The sequence below is a fragment of the Pristis pectinata genome, chromosome 28 (assembly GCF_009764475.1).
Source record: "Pristis pectinata isolate sPriPec2 chromosome 28, sPriPec2.1.pri, whole genome shotgun sequence".
NCBI classification, from domain to species: domain Eukaryota; kingdom Metazoa; phylum Chordata; class Chondrichthyes; order Rhinopristiformes; family Pristidae; genus Pristis; species Pristis pectinata.
In genome coordinates, this window is record NC_067432.1 from 24,834,585 (window position 1) to 24,849,370 (window position 14,786).

Below are 14,786 nucleotides of genomic sequence, written 5' to 3' on the forward strand. Positions count from 1 at the left end.
TAATGTTTTTTGACAAGTGTGCATGTGTGCTTAAAACATGGAAAGTCATAATTTTACAGCTATCTGGTGAACTTACTTCTCTCCGATGATGTCTAGTTGGTGGTCTTCGGGTGTGATTTATTTTTGCTCTGTTACGTGTCAAGTGATCCAGAGAACTTTTTTCATCCACTGTAACCTAAACACAAACACATTGCTTAACAAACAGGGGCCTGACAGAAAGCTGCTGAGACACAAATGTGACGACTGATCACATTTATGATCCTAGAGTGAGGGCAAGGACAATCCAGACAGATTCCTCTGCACTGCTCTTCCTCGTATCAGCACGCTTATGGGTTCAGGTCCTTTGCTGCATACAGCAACCTTCATCAAGATATCCAGATCAAGTCAAAGCTTTATCAGTAGTCAAACAGCAGCAACTTCCTTTGACTGTGATGATTATAGAACAATGAGCTACATCCCTTACCACAGGATCTAGGTTTTCTTTGGTATTGGTATATTATGGTCACTTGTACCAAGGTACAGTGAAAAACTTGTCTTGCATACCGTTCAGACAGATCAATTCATTTGTCTTACATGTTTCATAATGAAGATCACTATTCCTAATGTGGAGTGAATTGAGCCACTAAACCTTTTCATGAGGAAACAGAGTAGACCGATGAATGGAATAGTGTAGATATATATATTTATATAGAATTTCAGAAGATATTTAACAAAGTCTCACAAAAGAGACGGTTTATCAAATTTAAGGCGCATGAAATACGAGGGTCAGTTGTAACATGGTTAAGAAATTGGCTTAAAAGCCTGGGGATTGTAGACAGAGGTTCCCTAGGGGTCTCTGCCGGGAATATTACTTTTTATGACATACATTAGTGAGGGTAGAATTTCAAAATCTACAGGCGACCCCAAACTTGAAAATGTGATCATCACTGAGGAGGATAGTGCAAAGAGAGCCCCAATGGGCTGGCAGGATCTGTAGAGAACAGGCAGCTGAAATTTGACATTGAGAAATGTGATATTATATGGACAAAAATCTTTGAAGGACAGTCAGTCAGAGACTTTTTCCCAGGGCGAAAATGGCTAACACAAGGGGGCATAATTTTAAGGTGATTGGAGGAAGGTATAAAGGGGATGTCAGAGGTAAGTTTTTTTTTTACACAGAGAGTGGTGGGTGCGTGGAATGCACTGCCAGTAGAGGTTGTAGGGGCAGATACATTAGGGACATTTAAGAGACTCTTAGATAGACACATGAATGATAAAGAAATAAAGGGCTGTGTGGGAGGGAAGGGTTATATAGATCTTAGAGCAGGATAAAATGTCGGCACAACATTGGGAGCTGAAGGGCCTGCACTGTGCTGTAATGTTCTATGTTCTATGTGACAAAGCACATTGGGAGCATCGTTAGTAAAGAAAATCTCCATTTATCCGGATTTTGGTGGTGACGCACTAGCAGATTTTCCAGGTTATTGGATATTATTTTATTATTACTCCAACACTCTTTTATTGATATTACAGATGTTTAATGATGTTTAAAATGTTACACAGTAATACTTCAGTGAGACTGCTAACTTTAAAGGGAACACAGGAAACAGAAACAGGTAAGTTTCAAGGGAGCACAGGAACTGGGGCTCTGGCGAGTGTACAGAGAACCCAGCAAACATTCTATGAAGAGCCAGATGCCAAACCATTCAGGATTTCTGAATGGTTCGATCATGGATTATCAGAGTTTTACTGTGAGGCATATCTGATCCTGGGCAGAGAATAAAATAGAGAACAAAATCATGAAGCAAAGATAGAAAGTTCCGGAAGTACTCAGGAGGTCAGACAGCATTTGGAGAAGAAGAAACAGAGTTAATGTTTCAGGTTAATGACCCACTATTGGCCTGAAATGTTAACTCTGCTTCTCTCTCCACACAGATGCTGCTTGCCCGGTTGAGTATTTTCAGCATTTCTGTTTATATTTCAAATTTTCAGGATCTGTAGTTTTTTTTCCTTTACAAAATCATGAAGATTATGTTGAACATTTATTAATAAAAAACTAGTTGGGCAACAGCTGGAGTATTATGGAATAACTGGAATATTGCATCCAAAAGGATTGATGCATGGGAAGGACATGTAAGAACTTAGAGAAGGTGCACAGAAGATTTACTGGAATGCATCCAGGAATGATGATTTTAACCACAAGGTTAGACTGTGATGCTGTTGCTGTTCTCCTTGGAAGTTGAGATTAGATGGAGGTGTACAAGATCATAATGTACTTAGATAGGATAAATAGAGAGAAGCTATTGCCATTACAGTGAGTTCAAGGACCAGGCAACAGACTTAAAGTGATGAAAAAAGACACAGACGATATGAGGAAAAGCTTTCTTACACAGGGTAGTTAAGCACTAGAGTCCACTGCCTTTCATGCTGGTGGGAGGGGAGTCCTATATTCTCTTGAGCAATAACTATTTGCAGAACCACAGAAAAAAAGCAAGAATGATTCTATGGTTCTTTCTAATTCCTGTACTGCAGAGGCTCCCCAGTTTTCACAATGCAGAGCAATGGAGTGCTTAACTGCTCTGCGTAAGGAGGTTTCTTCTCACAACCCCCGTGTCTTTTTCCATCACTTTCAGTCAATGTTGCCTGATCCTTGAACTCAATGCAAAGGGAATAGCTTCTCTCTATTTACCCTATCACACACACACAACAGTGCAAGATTGGTAAGCCCCTGGGAAGTGAAACTGGAAAGTGAGGATGCTTTGCTTTTGTAAAACCATGCAATGACCCACTGTCAGTTACTGTCGTCACTGTGATATGTACATCTATTACATTCTTCATCAATGTCATCCTTTTACATTTTAATTCTTAACTTTGTAAAAACATGGCTGCTATGTGGACCTTCTCATGAAGATTAAAACTTGTGACAGGTGTACAGAATTGGCTCCATCTGAACGGAAGCTGAAGCAGGGACGGCAGCAGAGCTCTGCTGTACCCCAACAAACCAGAACCACAAGTTGTTTACCAATCCAACCTGCACAGCAGCTTCCTGACACTGAAAACAATCACCTGATTAAACTGTTCATTGTTGGCTTCTTTGATTGCATCATTTAAGGCAGTGAGCCACAAATCCTTCTCTTCAGCATTTGGAACTTGAAACTTTGGTTCGGGCACCTGAAAAACAAGGATAGGAGTGGCTCAGTTCACGTGTCGAATCCTGTTTCATTATCCCTCCAAGACACAGGTGGTCTAGTCAGTCGTGCAGAAAAGTGGTGAATAGAATTTAATCAGGAGATGTGCAAGGTAGTGCAATTTGATATGCAAAACAATTCAAGGGAATATGGGAGGATATTGAGTGGTGTCAGCAAAGAAAGGGATCTTCAAGTATATTTCTGCAGATCCTTAAAGTTAGCAAGTCAATAAATGTTAACAGGGCCAATAGGATACCTTCCTTTATTAGTGCTGGCATAGAACATAAGAGGTTACGCTGGAAAACCAGTTAGATCACAGCTGGAATGCCATACATAGTTCTCATCACCATTTCAGGGGAAAGATATGGTTGCACTGGCAAGGGTGTGGAGGAGATCGACAAGCATGTTGCCAGGATAGCAAAATTGTAGCTATTTAGTATGATTAGATAACCTTGGGTTCTTTGGAGTAGGAGGCCGAGGGGAAAAACCCAATGAGGTGCATAAAATGAGGGGCCTAGATAGAGCAAATAAGAGCCATTTCCCTCAGAAAAAGGTTAAAAAACCAAGAAGCATGGAATTGAATTTATTAGTGAAAGGACTGGAGAAAAGGGAATCTTTTTTCACCCAAGGATCTGGAACTCACCACCCGAAAGGGTGGAAGAGGAAGAGACTCTCATCAGACTCAAACAGTGCTTGGATTTGTACTTGAAGAGCTGTGACCTACAGGGCTATGGACCAGTGCTGGAAGGTGGGATTAGGTTGGGTGGCTTTCTTTGATTAGGTTGGCAGAGATACAATAGACTGAATGGCCTCTTCTGTATTACACATTTTCGTGATTCTGTGCTGGTGATGATAGACCACCCAGCCAAACTAAACCAATGGAATAAGATTTAGAAAATACAAGTCCATTTTTCTGACATGTTTCTTCCCTTGTTGTTTGTATTTGTACACTGTTCATTTGTCATATTTTCCAATGTTACAAGAAAAATTCCACAGATGATGTCCTTATGGCTGATTAGTTCGAGCATCCTCTGTTTTATTTCAGAGTTCAATGATCAGGAATATTTTAGTTTTTTTTAAAATCATATGGGGACCATCTGCATCTCAAAAGCCCTCCAAATGTCCTTCTGATTTTGTTCATGGATTCACTGTTCCTTCCAGGGGGCTACAATAGCCCTTGTGGTCTGGACAAGTGTGTGTTAGCACCTGTCAGCTGTTCCTGCCTCTCTATTCCTAGATGGGTAGCCAGCACTGGATCCTCTGAAGCTTCCCAAGCTTGGCATGGAAGCTATGCCCCAAACATTACAAACCAGAGATCTGCTCACTTATTTGCTTTCCCTGTATCTGAACAAAAAAAAGACAAGTTAAACACTAGTAATGAATCCCATCTTACTGTAACTTCCTCTATTAGTCCCAGCAAGTACCGACTCCAGTGTACAATTCCTCTTTCATTTCCCTGAAGCTAACCATTCCCAAATCACTTCAGTCATTTCAATTTCATGCAACTGGTTTTCTTCTGCCAGCATACTCACTCCATTGATAAGCACCGAGCCCTGGCCTCCATCTCAGATTTGTTACTCTCTCTGTTTCACCAATCCTATCCTATCCTAAGTCAGGCAAATACTGGGCAGTACCTTGTCTTCAATCCACTCACAAACTGTGTGGAATTATTTAGTTTCTACAGCACAGAAACAGAACATTGACCCAACAAGCTCCTATTGAGACTTATGCTCCACATAAACTGTGTGTAAAGGTGAGAAAGTAGGGTGCAAGGTGCCACGATCCATTGATAAAAAACACAGACCTGTGGCTATTATTGAACTGTCAGCACTTGTGGTGGGGAGATGCTTTGCACAATGCACTGAGCAGGCATGTGTAGCAGGAAGGGTATTGCTGATTCAGTTAAAGACCTGGAGAGTACGAAGAGAAGGTTTCCACAATGAGCAGCTGCTAGAGATCGGAGTGGATTAAGCTCTGCAATGTCAAATCTTGATTGGTTTCTCTTCTTCAATGGCTGGCTCAAATCACAAGGACCAAGTGAACAGGGCACCACAATCATTAAATACCTGTTCATTGGCAAATATCTCCAGATCTGTGCCAGATTCCTCCAAGTGCCCAAAGAGCCTTATGTTCCTGCAGAGTGACTTGCTCATCAAGTGTGTAGTTAAAGGGGATTCCCAGAGGAAGTCTACTTTTGCTTTACTGTGGTCATAGAATAATACAGAAGACAGAAGGCCATTCAGCCCAAGGTGCCAATGCAGGCACTCTGAAAGAGCAGCAAACATTGGAAGCACTCAGCTGGTCAGGCAGCCTCTGTGGAAAGGTCAAACATTCTTTGTCGGAACAGTTCTGAGATAGGGATTGCAACTGGAAACGTAATTCTGTTTCTCTGTCCATTGATGCTGTCCAGCCTGCTGAGTGTTTCCAGCTTTTTCAGTTTGTATTTCAGATTTCCAGCATCTGCAGTTTTTTTTTGATTTTAATTGCTTGACCGCGCTGTGCAATTAACACCTTGCTTGCTCATTCCTAAAGGCAGTGCACATTTTTCCTCATAATGTACTTAACCAACTGACTTTTAGAAGTTCTTTTTTTAAATTTGCCTATACCATCCTTTACAATTTGTGCATTCCTGATCATTGCAACAACACTAGTTAGTAATTAAACAAAGGAGATGATCAGGAGAGAAGAAATGGACGAGTACAGATATGTTGAAGGGTTATGCAGGAGATGACAAAGACACAGTGGAGTGGGGACCAGGGAGTGTGGTGCGAGGTTGTTTTTGATGCTACAAAACAGGAGGGGAATCAGGGAGGCAAACATTAAAACTGAGTACTGGCAGAGGAGGTACCATCGGGTTGAAAGGAATTAGGTGAGAAGATGCTAAGCAAGAAAGCATTGGTAGAGTCAAATCTGATTGAAAAAGGCAAAAGAACCCAAAAAGATTAGCGAATGATTCTTTGAAAATTATGCCATATCTACAGATCTATGGATTTATAAGGGAAAAAAAACAGAAATTAGAGCACAACACCAGGATTACAGGGGTTTTACCGGAATGGAAGCAGCATTCAAGTTACAGCCTACCCACAGTCTGGAGATGGCACTCTGATGTGGTCTGACTAATGGTGGACTCAGTAGTCAAGGTGCACTTTCACCAGAGATTCCAGAGTACTTAAGGAGGAGGTGTGACCCTGATAATAAGGAATGGGATAAAGGCAGTAGAAGTACAGGATCTTAGCCTGAAAATCAAGAAGCAGAAGTTTTTTTTGGGTAGACTAACAACCAACAAGGGGGAGCTGTCTAGGGGCCTCAAACAGTCGTAATAATGTAGGTCATAGTATAAATCAGGAAATTGGAGGCAGGTGATCATGAGGAATTTTACATATGGATTGGACAAACCAAATTAGCAATAATATGATGGAGGACAAATTCATGGTGTGTATAAGAGATGGTCTTTTAAGTCAGTATGCTGGGGAACCAACAAGGTAACAAGCTAACTTAGATTTGGTATTGTATAATGAGAAAAGATTCATTCATAATCTGATCGTTAAGAAGTCTTTAGGGAAAAGTGATCATACAAGGAATACTATACAAAGATGAAAGTGACCTAGTTCAATCTGAAACCAGGGTCTTAAATCTAAACAAAAACAAATTATGATGAGGTACGAGTTGGCTATAATATAAGGTACGGCAATAAATGAGCACTGGGTTAACATTTTAAAGGATGATTACAAAGTTTGCCAACAAATATGTATCCCTTTGTGACACAAAATCCCAACAGGAAAAGTGTTTCAACTGTGGCTAACAAATGAATAATATTAGATCAAAGGAAAGGGCAGAAAAACACAGTAAACCTGAGGATTGAGAAAGGGACGACTATGGAATTGAAAGGCAAAAGGAAAGTAGAATTGAAGAAACATTTAGAGAGAAACATAATGACCTGTAAAAGTTTCTATTGATATGTACAAAGGAAAAGATTAGCAAAAGCACATGCTTTACAAACAACCAGGAGAAACCACATTGGTGAATAAGGAAATGGCAGAGGAATCAATCAAATGGAGTCCATAGAGAGATACAGCACAGAACAGGCTCTTCAGCAAACCAAGTCATTTTTACAAGGAGGTTCTGAGAACTTCCTTGAATCTTTTCCTCTGTCCACTTGGCAACCTCCTCTCTTGATAAACCTGGAATACAGTGTCTGTTTGGGAAGCCTGATGCAAACGACATGGCCTGGCTGATGGAGCTAACTGAATCTTGTCATAATCAACAACAAAGAGACAAATACAAGACCTGATGACACCGGTGCCACTGCAGGTACCAATGACTGTTGAACTGATTACTACCTCATCTCCACCAACCTAGAGGGAACGCATCTGCATAAACAGAAATATTGCAGCAAAAAAAATCAATAACAAAGGTCTCAAGGACCATAGAAAGGGAGGTCTTTTAGAAAGCATCTCAAAGACAACTTCCACTTACATAAAACCATGAGGAGTTGAATGGCCTATTCCTGCACCTATCTCTTACATTATGACCTGACCAAAGCTGGACTCCCATTGCTCTCCTCCAGTCAGAAGCACCCATCGGCACTAACTTTCCATTAGCCTTTTTAGTTACTTGATGTAGCTGTCCAGTAGTATTTGTAATTTCTATGCCACAACCATTTTGCTCCTCCACAGTTCCAACTTATGACAGAAAACATAATCATGTTTTTTTTCTTTGGTCCAAAGTGAACAACCTCACACCTTCACATTTTCAACTTCATTTACCACAGTTTTCCCACAGACCTTAAAGAAAAAATTCAAAGCAGCAGACTACAGGTATCCATGCCCACCTAACCTCACCTTCGCATTCTGGTTCCACAGCCTTGCAGGTCACAGCTCTTCAATTACACGTCAAAGTATGTTTAAATGTATTGGGAGTTTCTGCATTTACTATGCAGCACTTTATAGTTTTTGCAGGAAAGCAGCACTTTCCTGCTATCTTTATATTCCACAAGGGCCCAACAGATTTTAGCTTCCTAAACCTTACATTTGCTTTCTTTTTCTTCCTGACTAAATTTAGGACCTCTCAGGTCATCCAAGGTTCCCTTACCTTCCATTCTTATCCTTACTCCTTACCAGAACATGCTGAGCTGGTCTGCTCTGCTCTGCCCAGCTGGTCTCTACACAACTCCCACATGTCAGACGTAGACTTGTCCGACAACAGCTGCTCCTTAGTACCTTCCTGCAAGATCCATTTTTATCCTTACTCATAACTATCTTAAAACATAATGAGTTGTGGTCACTATTCCCAAAATGTTCACCCACTAGCAGGTCTGGCCTGCTTACAAATGTCAAACACCAAAGGACATGTTTATAATGTTGGGGAGGGGTTGGGGAGTATAAAGGCGACATGAGGGGCAAGTTTTATTTTTTTTTATGCAGAGAGTGGTAGGTGCCTGGAATGGGTTACCGGGGTAGTGGTGGAAACAGGCAGTTTGGTGGAGTTTAAGAGGCTTTTAGACAGACACGTGAATATGAAGGGAATGGAAGGATACAGACGATACACAGGAAGAAGCTATTTAGTATAAATTGGAATCAAGATTGGCACAACATTGTGGGCCAAGTGGCCTGTCCAGTGGTCTACTGTTCTATGTTCTAGGTGAAAAAAAAGTTGTTCATCTACCTTCCAATCTTTCCACCAATCACTAAATCATGTCTCCTGATTTTTAAGCTCTAGATCCTTCCTATTACCTAGATCCCTCATAATTTTATACACTTTTGCCAAATCTCCACTCAGTCTCCTCAGACCCACTTAATTCTTTAATATACCCTTGCAACTTTCAGCTTCCATCTACTCTACTCAGCAAGTCTTTCATTCACTGTTATAATTTCTTAGGCTGTTGACAGAATATGATCTTAATTATGCCGAACTATTTAATGCAGCATTTCCTAAACAAAACTACATTTCAGAAGGCTGAACTATTTCTTGAACTACAGAAAGATGTCGCAAAGTTGTGACCTCTTGGTTACCATTAGCCACATTAATCACAATTATAACTTCTAGTAGAAAATGGAATCCGCACGTGCACGGATATCTAAAAGCCGCAGATGCCGTATATCTGAAATAAAAACAGAAAATGCATGAAACACTCTGTCTGGTCAGGCAGCATTTGTGGAAAGAGAAAAAATGTTAATGTTTCAGGTCAAAGGACCTTGGTCAAAACTGGGAAAGAGAAAAACCAGCTAGTTTTAAGTTGTGAGAGCGTGAGGGGAGGGATTAGCGGGAGTATCTCTGCGAGGGCAAGGCTGGGGTTGGTGAGTAGATAAGCTGTAGATGACATCAGGTGGAAGGGTTACTGGACATGGAGAGAGAGAATACAAATGAAAGAGTATAATAGTTGTGAAATGCAGGGTTGTCGGATATGCCCAGGAAGTCAAGCTGTGCTAATGGAAAGAGAAAAACTGAAAACAATATTGCAGATGGAAGACATACAGCAGAATGGACAATTTTCAACTCACCAATTTCCAACACCTCTGCTCTCATCCTCTCTCCTGAATAAAGGACGGCATTTAGAAGGTCCTCCCCTTCCATACTGTCAACCTGCACATTCAACTGATAGTCCTCCACAATTTCTGCCAGACACAGAAGTACACAAGGAGCAGTAGTAGGCCACTCAACCCCTCAGACCTAACCTGCCATTCACTATGATCATCTGATCTCTGCTGGCCTCAACTCCTCCTCTACGTCAGTTCACCATAACCCTCCATTCCCTAATCTTTCAAAAAATTATCTACTTCCACCTTAAATACTTCTACTGATCCTACCTGCAGGGTACAGAATTCCAGAGATTCACCAGCCTCTACAAAAAGAAACTCTCATGCGCCTGCATTTTAAATGACCAGCCCCATATCTTGTAACTATGTCCGCTCATTTGAGACTCTCCCACTAGTGAAAACATTTCAACATCTACCCTGTCTTGCCCCCTTAAGATCTTGTATGTCTCATAGAAACATAGAAAAACTACAGCACAATTCAGGCCCTTCAGCCCACAAAGCTGTGCCGAACATGTCCCTACCCTAGAAATTACTAGGCTTACCCATAGCCCTCTATTTTTCTCAGCTCCATGTACCTATCCAATAAGGTCTAGGTCTAGGTGTCTCAATAAGGTCACCCCTCATTCCTCTAAACTCCAAAGAATAAAGACCCAACCTGGTTAGCCTCTCATGTTAGGAGAACCCTCTCATCCCAGGAATTAGCCTCGTGAATCTCTTTTGGACCACCTCCAATCATACGATATCCTTTGTAAGCAAGGGGACCAAAACTGTGTACAAGATTCCACCACCAGCCATATCATGCCCTCCCCTGTTCTACTGATAGGATCACAAAGGGACCCATCTCTCTCTGACTTCCAGGTTCACTCCCGCATCCACGCCAAACCATTCCCCTTCCCACAGTGCTTTCCCATGCAATCGCAGGAGATGCAATACCTGTTCTTTCACTTCTTCCCTTCCCACCATTCAGGGACCTAGTGATTAATTTGCACTTCTTCCAATCTACTGTTTAGTGTTCACAATGTGGTCTCCTGTACTGTGAAAAGCAGTCAGCCAAACATAGATGCTGTGACCACTTTCCACAGATACTGTCTGACTTGCTGAGCGTTTCTCATTATTTTTTGTTTTTATATACTGGAGTCCACAATTTGCATTTACAACTTTACAAAGAGTTGAAGGGAAGGGGAAATGATAGGAGGCAAAGCTGGCTTCTTCCCAAAATTAAATGATTACATTCAATTGCAAATTAGCTCTATCAAGCTAGTACTAGGTCAAGACAGTTAGACTGCATTCAAGCTGGCCCTTACAGTGCACCAGCATGTGTGGCATTCAGTCATCCAAGTGACCATCTGCTACTTCGTCACCAACCCTCATCAGACCCTTCCACCACAGGAAATGAGCAACACTGAGCTCTGCCTAAATCTCTGAACACAAGGTATAATGTAACATTAGGCAAAACTGTGCAACAAAACTCCAGCCTGCAACACAGAGAATAATGACACAATTTCCTAACTAAAAGGAAACTCAGAACGCAGAGTTAATCCCACAGATACTATTGGCCAACTTGCACAGGGCCAACTACAGCGAGGCTTTTGCACTTTACAAACTTCGAACCAACTTTTAAAGCTCAGATTTCCATGTAAGAAATAAAATCCAAAATAGTTCAACTTATTGGTCAATAGATTCCAATTGAGAACATACAGGAGCTTACATGAAATTTTCAAAAACTTCATAAAATTTAAGAGCCTGAAATGGACAATTCCAATTTATTGAAAATCCTTGTAAAAAAAAACTTAAATAATCATAATAACTCACCAAAATAATCATAACACTGAATCCAAATAGTGTCAAGCAGGTACTGGAGACACTTAAGAAAATATAGATCTTCTTTATTAATGATTGCCCTGTTTGCTTTGGGACTGATGAATCTATTGCCAGGATTGTGAATTATCTCCTCTCAATGATTATTCTCAGCAGTTACACTAGCCTTGAAAATGTAGATTTTTAAAAACTATTTCAAAAGCCATGTTTACAATCATAACATCTGTGTTGTTAAATGTTATATCAAGTTAGTTATTTTTCCAATGTGGAGGTCATGACAGGAAGTTCCACAACTGAAGGAACAAGGCAGCAGAGTCATTATATCCGTCCCCCACAAAAAATCACTGAGAGGCTTGTCACCCAGCTAGTTAGACTCACAGAGAAACAATGGACTGCAGATGCTGGAATCTAGATGAAAAACACAATGAAGCCGGAGGAACTCAGCAGGCCAGGCAGCATCCGTGGAGAAATGCCGGAAATTTTCTCCACGGATGCTGCCTGGCCTGCTGAGTTCCTCCAGTATCATAGTGATAGACTCACACCCAGGGCCAGAGACCAAACACCACACCCACCAGTAGCCCCCCTTCTGGATGCAATAAGCTGTGCTCTGTGAGTGGCTTTTGTTACTGCAGATCATTTGCTCCCTTGGGATATTCCTCACAGGGGCCCCAAAGCAAGAAGCTTTGTACCTCAGGCCAGGGACATGAAATATCATGCGAAAAATGTCAAACCAAGACATCGACAATGCTACCATGGTTAGCCAGGTGGGTTTGACCTAAAAGGAAGGGAATTATCTACTGCTTCACCCTCAGCTCATTAGCAGCAGCCACCTCCTGTCCCAGGGCCAAGCCAGTGTCTCACTTGAGGTCAGCCTCTCTTGGAGTTAAGATGCCCAGCATCCATCTCGTGGTCAACCTCCCTCCTAAAACCAGAGCACCAGCACGCAGCACCTGATTAATTTCACTGTCGGGGCTACCATTAAAGATGAGGTCAAAAAGCATCTCCTGCCATACCTGCCAATATTTTGACCACTTCCCTTCTCATCACCTAGGGACCCAAACACTACAGGTGAAGCAGTGTCTCACTTGTACATTTTCTAATTTAATGTATGAGTATTCATGACATGGTCAATGTGGTACAATACAATGTAGATACCAAATGCAGATTGGGGGACTACTTCGCAGAACATCTCGACTCAGTCCACAAAGGTGACCCTGAGCTTCCAGCTGCCTTTCACTTTATTCCCCATCCTGCTCCTACTCTGACCTCAGTGTCTTTGGTTTCTTACATTGTTCCAAAATAATCCAGAATAAACACAAGAACAGCATCTCCTCTTCTCATTACAGCCCTCAGAATGCAACAATTTCAGATAACCAACCTTTCCAGTTTGTGTCAGAACTGATGAGTTCTGACGAAATGTCGTCAACCTGTAATTTTAACTCAAATTTTCTCTCTCCATAGATGTTGCTTGAACTGCTGGGTATCTCCAGCATTGTATTTTGTTTCAGATTTCCAGTAAGTGCAGTATTTTATACCTCAAAGTTCCAGTATTGTTTTTTAAACTTCTCTCCTCCAGCCTCATTCTTCTATTTACACCCACTCCAGACAGATGAGCTACAATTAACAGGCTTTCACCACCCTCTCTCATCTGGCAACATCAGCTCTGCCTCACTCTGTCTCTCTTGGTCCCCATCCTGTAGCAATCATTCTCTTTGTTCTTTCCACTTAATCCTCTTCTCAGCAACATAAAATGTGCTTGACTTCCAATTTGTCCTGGTTGCAATGAAAGATTATTGCTCCGAAGCTCTGTTTTTCTCTCTCCATAGATACTGCCCAACTTGCTGAGTATTTCCAGCACTTTCTGCTTTTTAACCACATAGCTGGCTGTTACTTTCAGGGATTTAGGGGCATTCTCTCCACTGTCTCACTTCTGCCACACTATTCAGAATCCTTCCATTTATTTTGTATTTCTATAATTTTCTTCCTCACCAAGAGCCACATGATCAATTTTGGTATCATCTGCACACTTTTTCAATGTGACACCCACTTTCGTGTTCAAGTCAGTAACATTGAGCAAGAAGCCTAGAACTGAGTCCTAGGGAAACCACTGCAGTCTTCCAGCAACTAAAACATCCATCAACAATTACCCCCTTGCTGTCTATAAACAAAGTAATATTGAGTCTGACATTCCATGGGATCCCATGGGCTTTTACTTTTATGACTTGGGCATTTGATAAATGCCTTGCAAGATCTACATAGACAATGTCAAACGCACTGTCCTCATAAAGTCTCATAGTAACATTCAAATTCCATCAAACTATTCAGACATAACCTCTCTTCAGAAAAATACTCCTTCATCTCTGGAATTACTTTAGTAAACCTCTTCTAAAGTCTTTATATCTTTTCTAATGTTTGGGACCCAGAACTGGATGCAACAATGCAGGTGTGGCTGAACAAGTGTTTTATAAAGATTCTTCATGACTTCCTTGCTCTTGTACTCAATGCCACTACTTATAAAGCCTGGGATCCCAGATATTTCTTTACTACTTTCTCAATCTCCCCTGCCACATTGAATGAAATATGCACTTATTCCCCCAAGATCTCCCTCTAATCTTGTACCCTTATAAGAATTGTCTCCTCTAGTTTACATTGCCTTTTTTAATTCTTCCTATCAAAATGCAACAGTTTGAATTTCATAGCATTAATATTCTTCTGCCACTTGTCCACCCATTTCACCAACTTCTCTATATCTTCTTGTAGGCTATTACTGTCCTTCTTACAATTCACTACACCTTCAAGTTTTATGCCATCTGTAGATATGGGAATGGTACGCTGCACAGCCAAATCATTAACAGACCTGAAGAAAAGCTGTGGTCCTAAAAACCACTGCTGGGAACTCCACTGTACGCTTCCCTCCTCTCCAAAAAAAACCTTTCACCACTAGTCATGACTTCCTGTTACCCTGTGAATTTTCTGCCGATGCTGTTACAGCCTATTTTATTCCAGGCCTTCAATCTTGATGCAAAGCCTGTTCTGTGGCAATTTATCATATGACTTTTGGAAATGCATGTATAACACTTCAACCACATTTCATTCATTGACCCGTTTTCTTGATTTAAAAAACTCCATAATAAGATATGATTTGCCTTTAATAAAATCCATCTTGGCTCTCTCTAATCAATGCATTCTTTTTCAAGTTATTTATTGTTAATTCTGTCCCTCGTAGTTGTTTCTAGGACTTCCCCACCACTGAGGTTAAACTGAC

General features: G+C 41.1%; 1 protein-coding gene across 1 annotated transcript in view; it reads right to left on the reverse strand.

The window, feature by feature from the left end:
* The window catches only part of plekho2 (pleckstrin homology domain containing, family O member 2), a 33,779-nt gene that overhangs the window by 3,802 nt on the left and 15,191 nt on the right, over nucleotides 1–14,786 (reverse strand). Inside the window, exons 4-5 of the mRNA XM_052040527.1 lie at nucleotides 3,046–3,150; nucleotides 77–175 (exon numbers count right to left, since the gene is read on the reverse strand). Of these exons, the coding sequence (XP_051896487.1) occupies nucleotides 77–175; nucleotides 3,046–3,150 (204 nt within the window). The remainder of the gene's footprint in view (nucleotides 1–76; nucleotides 176–3,045; nucleotides 3,151–14,786) is intronic.